Source organism: Quercus robur, chromosome 6 (genome assembly GCF_932294415.1).
Source record: "Quercus robur chromosome 6, dhQueRobu3.1, whole genome shotgun sequence".
NCBI classification, from domain to species: domain Eukaryota; kingdom Viridiplantae; phylum Streptophyta; class Magnoliopsida; order Fagales; family Fagaceae; genus Quercus; species Quercus robur.
This window is the reverse complement of record NC_065539.1, coordinates 36,193,011-36,203,680: the sequence shown is the minus strand read 5'-3', so window position 1 is coordinate 36,203,680 and position 10,670 is coordinate 36,193,011. Positions and strand designations below refer to the sequence as shown.

Genomic DNA, 10,670 nt, shown 5'->3' with positions numbered 1-10,670 from the left:
GTGGTATCGAAACGCATGATGTTAATTCTGTTACTGAATGCTGTTCAGACTTTCCTTTTTTTTTTTTTCTTTTTTTTTCCCTACCAAAAATAAAGTAAAGAAAATTAATTTTTTTTTTTGAAACAAAAGAAAATTAAATTAGAATATGAAGAAGATATTTATATTTAATACCACCCACCCGTTTACGCTTTATCATGGTGGGGCGAACGACCGCTCGTTGACGTCACTGAAACCTTAGCGCGTTGCAAGCTGGGAGCAGATCTCTAAAACAAATGTTACACTTTTTACATGGTCTACTAACGTGAAACCGAGTAACCGACACGACCGGTTTCTCTGAAATTAATTTAATTGAAAAGGTATAAATAAATTAATCAGTTATAGAAACCGAATTCGAATTCGAATCCGATTCGCTCTCTCTCTCTCTCTCTCGATCGGTCTTCCACAGGTTCCCCATCGTCAAAAAAAAAAAGAAAAAAGGTTCGAATCAAAACCCACATTTTCCTCTGCCTTTCTCATCTTTTCTCGTATTCATAAATTCATATTTCCTTTCTGTAATTTTCTTTCAGATCGACTTAATCTCAACTGTATGTCTCTCTCTCTCTCTGAATAATTTGTTATTATTATTATTATTTTGATCTTTGTGATTATTGATGATCCATCTTATCAATTTTCTGATCTCTCTTCTTTTGTTTGGTTTCTAAGCAAACTGAATTACTCAAATTTTGTAAATATGAAAAATGTTTATATTTACGCTATTTATAGGAAATTATCGATAATTATAGATCAATGTCCGTCGCATAATGTCATGCTGTTTCGAATACGATGATTACTCATCTTCTTCTTTTTTTACAGCTTTGGGCGCTATATATAGTTCGTATTTTGATTCAAAAATGCCTTTTCACTTTCTTTTGTGTTTCTTTCAATAAACTAATAATATTCAGGTCTAGATTAGTTTGAATTATTATCTGTGTCAATTTTGCTTTGTAAATTTAATTTCAAAATCATGGGTTTGGTGAATTTTTCAAAATTTCAACCTCTCTTGTTAAAACCAGGAATTTACCTATGATCGGTTTGAGGGTTTTTAGGGATCTTAGGATCAAGTCAAGGATCCTAAGATTTTACAAACTTAGAGTTCTATTAATTAACTTCTAGTTATAGCTAGATGACTAAGTATCTTATATATATATAATTTTGGAAAATCTGAAGCTGAAAGTGTAAAAATGCTGAAAGCTATTAAATTTAGCATGTATAACTTTATGTTTCAAACTAATGAGCATCCATTATCCCAAATTAGCCTAAAACAAGAAGAACAAGACTATGGGGTTGGAAAAATTTTAATACAAGGTCCTTCTGTTAGTGTAGATGAAGCTACTATCTTACTTGATTGAGCTTCATCAGAAAATAGGTTGATTCTTTGCTAAAGTTTCTCTTTACTTTCAATTGTGACAAAATATAATACCCTAATTGATTTGGAATTTTTGTTATAAAAAGAATAAACACCCCCTTATAAATTTTTTTTGGCTCTAATAATAAAATTTTAAAATCTAATTTGGTGTTCCTTAAACACGTTATATGTATATATATATATATATATATATATATGTATATGGATCTATAGAGATACAGTTCAAGATCTAACAATTTTGTGGATCCGTACAATCATAGTATTTAAAATTGTAAGATTTTAATAACCGTGCTTTCAATTTTTGAATTTGATTATTTTAGCCATGATTCCCTTCTCCCTCTTTTGAAGCCTTGTGCCTTTCTCCTCTCTCCTTGATTTTGAAATCAGAGGCCAATTGACTCTTTTCCCCTTTTTAAAATTACTTGGGCTGATTTGTGCAGCAGAGCATAGAGATGGAGGGAACAGTCTTCACTCCTGCTTTGGAAGGAATGAAGCATGTGAAGTCCGAGCAAGGGGAAATCCTGGCCCAGCCTTTCCTGGAAGTGTGCAAGCAGATACTGCCTGTTATAGGTGCATTCTCCAACCCCTTTAGTTGCATAGCATAATGGGTATATTGGGAAACAATATCCAAAGGTGGAACCATTGTCATTTGTAACGTCTAACATGGCAACTGCAATTTAGTCTTAAACTTTCAAGACCTATTCTGATTTGAATCAGGCATTTTTTTAACACTAGAACATTCACTTCTACAACTTTGTGCCACTGTTATTTAACTGATGTTTTTGTCATGCGAGTATGATAAAGTCTACTTAATCACAGATTATATGGTATGGGTGCTTGCTCATTATGGGCTTGTTTCCAAGATAAAAAATTGAACTCTTCCATTCTTTCTGATGGCAGAAAAGTTTGGAGCTGCTATGGCCCTTGTCAAAAGTGATATTGGTGGAAACGTCTCGGTAAGATGTCCTTATCATGTCTTTTTATCCATTCAAGCACAGTAGTTGAGGATGAGTTACTTTTATCTTCCTTGCAAAGATTTTTTTTTTTGGTGACATTTCAATTGAATGCATGCCTAGCTTGCCTTGAACTGCAAAAGCTGATAAAGATGGAGATTTTGAGCTTCACTTTTGTTTTTGTTAGTGCAATTTAAATATTTTTTAAGAGTTCATTTTCCTTTGCTATTTCTGCATTAACTTAGTGCTTGCTTGGGAAATGGTAGATATCTTTTATAGGTCACCAAACTAGGACATATAGAATGATCTGCAATAAGTGCATCAATGTGATTAGAATGACCTTTTTGTTATATCTAAACTAAAGTAACCTTTTTTTCTTGTTGAGTTTTAAAGGCAATATGTTCCTACTCCATATGTATTTCTTTTTTTCTTGTAGAGACTGGAGTCTAAATATTCTTCAAATCCATCTGAATTCAACCACCTATATAGCATGGTTAGAACAGAGGTTGCATCTAAAACAGCGAAGGGATCATCCAGTTGCACCAATGGTCTTCTTTGGTTGACAAGGTGAATGATACTAATAATTTCTGCCTGTTTGTTGCATCTGGACATTCAAATACACAGTGAAATTGAGAAGTAATACATACTTCATTAATAAAGCTTGTTATTTATCAAAAAAGAGAAGTAATACATTTTTTTAACATGTAAGGCACTCAGGAAATTAGAAATGTGTATCATTACATAGTTCACTTATGCCTATCTTTACATAGTTCACTTATAGAGAAGTATATTGGATGAAACAGAACTTTGAGGTCTTATTCTAAATCTTAACAAACCTACACACAAATGTGCAAGAAAATACTTTGAAGATATTAGTAAACTGATGCACACGCTATGGCTTGCACCCATACTCTGTGTGTGTGCGCATGCTTGTGTGTGTGTGTGATCCTTGTCTCTTTTGAAAATGAGCTCTAAAAAGCTCAAACTAAGTTGTGAATTTTCCATTAGCGATGACTTCATCATCCATGTTTGAACCAAAAAGTATTGATTTCAATTAGAAAGGTAATGGTTAACATTGTTGTTATCTGGAAGGTTTTTATCTGAAATCATCTTAGGCAGGTAGACAGAGAATCTCAGAGGGAGCTTGTTTTATGCTTGCCATTTGCTGTTTCATTTATTTTCAAATTGTGATACCTTCAATTTTAAATCTTCAGAGCGATGGATTTCTTGGTGGAATTGTTTCGCAACTTACTTGAGCATAAGGATTGGACAATGTCACAGGCCTGTTCAGATTCCTACGGAAAGACCCTGAAAAAATGGCATGGCTGGCTTGCTAGTTCAAGTTTCACTGTAATGACTTTGATGCCCCCTCAATGTGATTCTGAAATTATTTTATACAAGTAGAAACTTTACTGGGATTCTTTTTTCTTTTTTTTTTTTTTTTTTTTTTTTTTTTTTTTTTTTTTTTTTTTAATAAGTAAGTTTTGGCCTTAAGAGATGGGGAAGGATAGATTTAAACTTTTGGATAGTATTTACTTAGAATTAGCTCCAATATGTCCCCTGTTTTACAGACTTTTCTCTGGTTGGTGTGACCTTTTAGAACTTTTGAATTGTATTAATTAGGTAAAAGGGGAATATTGTCATTCAGAGTTTTTGATTTGTTTCATACTTTGCAGGTTGCCATGAAGCTTGCTCCAGATAGAAAGAAGTTCATGGAGGTGATAGGCAGCGGTGATATCTATGGTGACATAGAAAAATTTTGCACCAACTTTTATCCTTTTCTTGAAGAGAATCACAAGTTTCTGGTAAGATGTCCTATGCTATTATGGAGCTGATTGACTTGCTTTAACAGAATGTGTTGTTAAAGTTTGAGTATTGGAGATTGGGCATATTTTGATTGCAAAAATTTATGATTAGCGACTGAGTAGGAAACTTTAAGAAGAAAGTAGAGGGAAAAATAATTTCTATTCTTAGCAACTTTTGAAATGATGTATGTGCTCCTGGATTAAGGGAGAAAGCAAATGTGAGAATGGGAGTTTGAGGTTTGAGTCTGAAATAGTGGAGTGGAAAGTTGTGTTTTAAGGGTCTGTTTGGGATCTGCTTATTTTGCTGAGACTTAAAAACTTTTTGTTAAAAGTACTATAGATAAAAGTAAAAGTTAGCTGAAATAGTACAGTGTAACCTATGTCTAGTAGCAAAAATAAGTTGAATAGTAGAATAAAAGTGGCAAAATTAATCATGTCAAACGGACACACAAAATAAGAACGCAAAAATACTACATTGGGCCAGAAGGATAATGTCATATAGTCTAATTCAATTTTATTTCCTTAGGTTGTAAAGCAAACAGATTGTGCTGAGTTTTCAATAGATATTTTGTTTTAATTGTATTCTTTAGGCTTCTCTATGTCCTTTGTACATAAGAGTTGTCTTTTTACAAAAAAAAAAATCTTACATTTTAAAAAAATTTTAATTTGAGGCTCATTAAAATTCCTCTCTTGGCACAGGCTAGCGTTGGCTTGGATGATCTGAAGGCTTCATGAGGAAACAAGGTCTCCTGATGAGTGGCTCTTGCTTCAAGTGATGGTGTTTTTGTACACCTTTTTTATTATTTTTATTTAACCTTTCAGTTTTGACTATTGAATAATTTGTATTTGGTTCTAAAGTTTGAAACCTTATATAAGTCAACTTCCAGCTCCTTTGAATCTTATTTTAATTTGCCCTGAATCATTTCAAGTCTTTGTTTCTGGTTATTCTATTTTGGCATTAATGTGGTTATCTATTTTTAATCAGCTATTTCTTGTTAAAATTTCTCCAGAAATTGAATATGCTACTCAAAGTTGCTTGAGATTCTACTTGCTTAGGTGCTAATGCTTTAGTCAACATTGGTGCTGAAGATCGATGGTTGACCAATTGATGTTTTCATTCAGACAAATTAGCATCTAACCAATTGCTAGCTGCTTATGCAGAAAAATTTTAGCTAGGAGGAAAGGTATATCTAGATTGCAATTAAGGTTTGATTGACTCATGTTTGAATTTAGGGATAATGTGGGAAAGATGAGTAAAAGAAAAGAATGGTATACAACTCTTTCTGAGATGGAATTGTGGTTTTTATGTTGCCAGTATTTTTAACTATTGCTATTGGCAGACATTCATCTTAATTCAATGTGATTGATCATTGGACCTATGATTTGACTTTGGTTTATAATTTTAAGCAAAGCTCTTGTACTTAGGATCCTATTTTGGGGCTTCCTTGATTTGAATCTAGGTCATGTAGTGGACGACAAGAGACTTTTTCAATTGACCTAGTTGGAATTCATCTTTAGATTTAATTATTTTCTCTTCTTGGAGGTAGAGATGCTTAGATCGACTCTTTCTTGAAAGCATCTGGTGTATTAAATATATATGATCTCTTTCTTACAATATGTGGATTCTATATAGTGTGCGGTTTACTTGTTTGTGAGAGAAATAATATGTAAGCTAGATGGTGGGGGTTGAATGTTGAATGATTTATTTTTATTATAAACTAGAAAATTTCATTAACAAAACTTAGCAGTATATATATTTTACACAGAAAGATGAACCTTGGTGATAATGTTTATCCAAAAGATCCATTCACGCTTTTGAATTTTCAATCTCTATTTGTGATTGAAATTTTCGCAGCTTAAAAAATTTTAAATTAAAAAAAAAAAAATCCTCAGAGTTGTACTCATTTTGTAGTTTTATGATGGGTCATTTTGTAACATGATGGGCATTTGTGTGAAAAAAAGACCTCTAAAGTTCCATGGCTGATAAAAGAAATCCTCTCCACTCTCTTTTTATAGAGAGATGGGTTTGTGCGTGTTTTTATACATCCTTCATAGTTATATTATCACGAAGCAGGTCCAATGAATTTAGATTGGTACTACCGATTCCCAAAGCATGAGTGTTTAATGTGTTATTAATTTCATCTCATTGGCTTCTGCACATGATAGCAAAATTAAAAATAATTAGATTGTACACTTGTATAGTAAAATTGGAATGAACAATTGGAATGATAATATATGATAGTAACAACAATAGGAAAATTCAAATAAAATTTCGAATTAAATTGTAACAATCTAAATAAAAAATTCCAGTAGAAAGACAGGGTGGAGTGATCCACTCCAAGAAGGCGACCAAACTTGCGTAAATATAAAATAATAAATCTCTCTTCGGAAAATTTACATTGTTCATAACATTTACCTTCACTGAACATTTTAAAAACATAATGACTCACACTTGCCATCCAGACATCTACAGCTAGGTCCTCTCCAATTTGTGTGAGATTCCATTGATCACTAAGTTCCTTTGCAGCCTACAAAAAGTATCATCCATCAGTCCACAGCAGTGCTTTCTTCATTGTTATAGGTGTCCAACCTGAACAAAAAGCCAAATATAAGGATAGTGAATTTTAGGCATAATGTGCATCTAATCACATATTAGCAATTTATAACAAATGTAAAGATGCAAACTTCGTAAGTGAATAATAAACAAAACTCAGTGTCAGAACCAAGAAGAAAGCACTTTAATCCGAAACTCAGTGCAAATGTAAAGATACAAACTTTGTAAGCAATTTATAACAAAGATGCAAACTCTGGTTTTGCTATCTTTTTGGAAATTATGCAATGTACCCAAACCAAGTTCTTATCACCGATATTAATCTCTTTGGTTTTCACGTTTGACTACAAAATCAAGAAAAAACTTAATTAGCACAGTAACCCACTTGACCCGATACATAGAAGTGATTTTAATGAGAATGAGCCCACATACATTTAGCCACGTGATACAAAATTCAACTTCAATTTCAGATTTTAGACACATGGCACAAAATTAGAGTTCTAATTTGGAATTCAATTTCACACTCTCTCTGCTTCACCTATTATTTTATATATAGATAAAAAGGCAAAATGAACAACTTGCTTGGGCATGCATGTTATTAAAGCCATTCCATGTTGTACTGTGGTCGTTTTATAAAGAGGCTTTATAATTTCTTCTAGCTAAGAGTGCACATTGGTTGAGCTAAAACACTAACCCAGTCAAAATATTCCTAAAAGACTCCAAAAATCACCCATATTCAATTATCAATCTATTAGCCAAAATGTCATTTAGTTTCAGAGGTTCTTTAAAAATATAGAATGTTGTAGCTTAGGCAAAAATATATTTTTATATTTGACTCTCTCTCTCTCTCTCTCTCTCTCTCTCTCTCTCTCTCAATGTCGCCCCTCATCTCATCCCTCTCTCAATGAGGTGCCGCCAAGATTGGTGTGGTGCAATATGCTTGGAGATTGGGGAGGTCTTTTCTTCACGAGGTCTTCTCCGCAACCAAAAGACAAGCCTTTCTTTTATTTTTATTTTAGATTTTTTTTATTATTATTATTTTTTTTTGGTAACAAGATTTGGGTATGGTTGTTGTGGTGGGTTTCCAAGACGGTTAAGATTGAGAGATTTGAAGGCAGGTTTTGTAAAGAGAGAAAAATTAATGAACATTAAAAAAGTTAATATTTTAATAAAACAGAGAAGGAAATAAAGAGTTGGATGTAAGATTTTCTTTTTTCTTTTTTTTTTTAATGTACAAAAAGTAAAATTTTGTTTAAATAGAGAAAATTTTGGTTATACTAGTGAATGCTCTAAAAACCAAAGCATTGTCATGGATTTTGAGACAAATAGTAATATTTATTTAATACTAATATACAAAATGTACCCCTTAAGCTTGTGGCAATTTTAATTTTGGTCGTTGAAATTTAAAAACTAAAATTTTAATCCATAAAGTTTGTAATAATTTCCCATGTTATATGATTCATTGTTTCCCTTATATAGCAGCTAAGGTCGTTACAAATGGTATCAGAGCTATCCCTAGCCAGAAGTGTGGGCCTCATGTGTGAAGACGCGTGTACCCATAAGGGGATGGATTGTAGAGAACCAAAAGGGAGGTCTTGTAATCCATGGAATTCCACACTGCCTAGGAAAGCACATGGTAATGTGATTAAAAGGAGTGACATCTTTTTAATGGATAGCAGTCTCTAAAACGGACAATATTTACGTAGTTGGAAGTTAACGTTGTTGCATATTTCTTTCACTTTTGAACATGTTCATGATCTAGGACTAGCCTCCTCAAAATCAAAAACCCCAATCCCATTTTCTTCTAAATGAGATGTCGATCAACTAGATTGACTTTGAGAACTCAATCATTATAACAAACCTTATCATTTTCGCAAAGACCCCCCTCATCATCATCACCAACACCCACAATTTTTACCGCTAAAATCCAAATCATTAAGCTCAGGACAAAATACATGGGAAGGGCTAGAGACTTGAACTGAAACTAATGTGTTTTACTCTATTTGGGATAGTTTAAGAGTGTAAAACAAATTTAATCTTCCAAATAGTTAGAAGGTGAATAGATTATTTGGTTCTCTCTCTCTCTCTCTCTCTTTCAAAATCAATAGTTTTACAAATTTATTACCAAAATTCAACATTATCAAAATTTAAATAAATATTATTTAATTAATATATAAATATACAAAAAAAAGACCCAACTCAAAGTTTTTGCTCTAGCCTTTAGGCCCTAAAATGAACTGAACCGGTCTTGATGGATAGCCTTTTCATTTGAATCTTTATTTATCCTCTTTTTCCTTTTTTTTTTTTTTTTTTTTTTTTTTTTTTTGAGATTAGCTTTTCCCCCAAAATTTTTTATTTTTTGAGCGATACATTTTAAATGATATATTATTTTAGATAATCACATTTTAAATGATATTGTGCACTTCAACTAGAGCAATTGTGATGATCACATGCTTAGTTAGCACCCCGTCTACACAAAAAACTAATTGGTATTTTAGTCCAATGACAAAAAGTTATTATTATGAGTCGATGGCATAAATTGAAACTTTCTTAAAAAAAAAAAAAAGAAAAAAAAAAAAGGAGGCTTAGTTAGAACTTAACCTCTACATCATTGATAAGGATGGATTAAAGGACGACATTGCAAATGGTCTCAATTCAATACTGTCCCAAATTTCGAGGGGGTAGTTTCATTTTTGTCTTTATTTAGTTTGCAAAAACTCTCAAAGTTGCATGGAAATGAAACTATAAATAGAAATATGGCCCTGCTAGAGGAAACATACCCTAAATAGTTCCCAAAAATTTCACATCTGGACTTGTCCAAGCAAACCTGGCAAACAGGTCAAGTATGATAGATTGGGTTTAATCCAGTCTTAGAAACTTAGTGTATTTAGATATCACTTATTGCTGAAAACTGAAAATATTATAGCAAAATAATTTTTAAATGTGTGAATAGTGCCGTGAGACTCATTTTTAATGAAAGTTTTAGTGAAAAAAGAGTTTTTTAAGTTCTGTGAACAGTGTATAGGATCCACTATTTAAACACCTAACGCCCAGACGCAGACGTCAAACGCTATCCAAACCCAGCCTTACTAGACTAAAATGTGTTGTTATTCTTATAACCTTTACCCAATAATAAACTATCCTAATAAATAAATCCAATTCAATGAAATTGTGATGAGATTTTTTGGTATCAAAATACCACCTGGTGTTAAGGTGACGATTCTTTATTATTATTATTTTTTTTTCATTTTTTTAAATGCTGATAAATGCTTCACGTACAATCTACTTGATTTTATTATTATTTTTATTTCGTAGCTTTGAAGGTGAATTGAAACAATTTAAAATTTTAAGACTTTAATTAAAACATTTTAGAAAAATTACATTTAACCACCCTAAACTGTACTCCTAATTACACATTGCACTCTAAATTTTTTGAATGCACATTTTGCACCATAAACTATGATCATTGTTACATTTTGTAACTCGACATCAAGTTTGCCATTAATTTGGGTGGAAAAATATGTCACCATGTGAAAGTACTTAATTGCCTCTCTTCTCAATCCTTTAAAAACAAAATATAAATTATATTTTATCATCCTAAACTATATTCCTGATTACAGTTTGCACCCTAAACTTTAAATTTCCATCCAAGTTAACAACAAATTTAACATCAGAGTACAAAATGTAAGTGTGTAATAGTTGTCATAGTTTAAGGTACAAAATGTGCATTTGAAAATTATAGAGTGCAACGTGTAATATGAGCTATAGTTTAGGGTGATAAAATATAATTTCCTAAACTTCTTAAAATTTAGAGCAACTTGAAATCACCCACAAATCAATATATATAAAAGAAGAGACCTCATGCGTGAGAGCATGAGACTCTGTCATGTGGCACACTTTATGAAGAGAATTGAAATACTTTTTTTTTTTTTTTTTTTTGAGAAGAAGAATTGAAA

General features: G+C 32.0%; 1 protein-coding gene across 6 annotated transcripts; it reads left to right on the top strand.

The window, feature by feature from the left end:
* Window positions 1–328: 328 nt before the first annotated feature.
* On the top strand, window positions 329–5,065 carry LOC126688612 (glycolipid transfer protein 1). 6 transcript variants are annotated; one of them, XM_050383372.1, is made up of 8 exons: window positions 352–477; window positions 567–584; window positions 1,849–1,975; window positions 2,306–2,361; window positions 2,795–2,925; window positions 3,573–3,708; window positions 4,035–4,163; window positions 4,863–5,065. In XM_050383372.1, exons 3-8 carry the CDS (start codon window positions 1,858–1,860, stop codon window positions 4,896–4,898), a joined length of 606 nt encoding a protein of 201 aa, XP_050239329.1. In that variant the 5' UTR covers window positions 352–477; window positions 567–584; window positions 1,849–1,857; the 3' UTR covers window positions 4,899–5,065. The 6 variants fall into 6 exon arrangements, with proteins under 6 accessions (XP_050239324.1, XP_050239326.1, XP_050239329.1 ...); XM_050383371.1 differs by having other exon boundaries at window positions 376–477; window positions 1,846–1,975; XM_050383367.1 differs by lacking the exon at window positions 567–584 and having other exon boundaries at window positions 329–477; window positions 1,846–1,975.
* The last annotated feature ends 5,605 nt before the right edge of the window (window positions 5,066–10,670 follow it).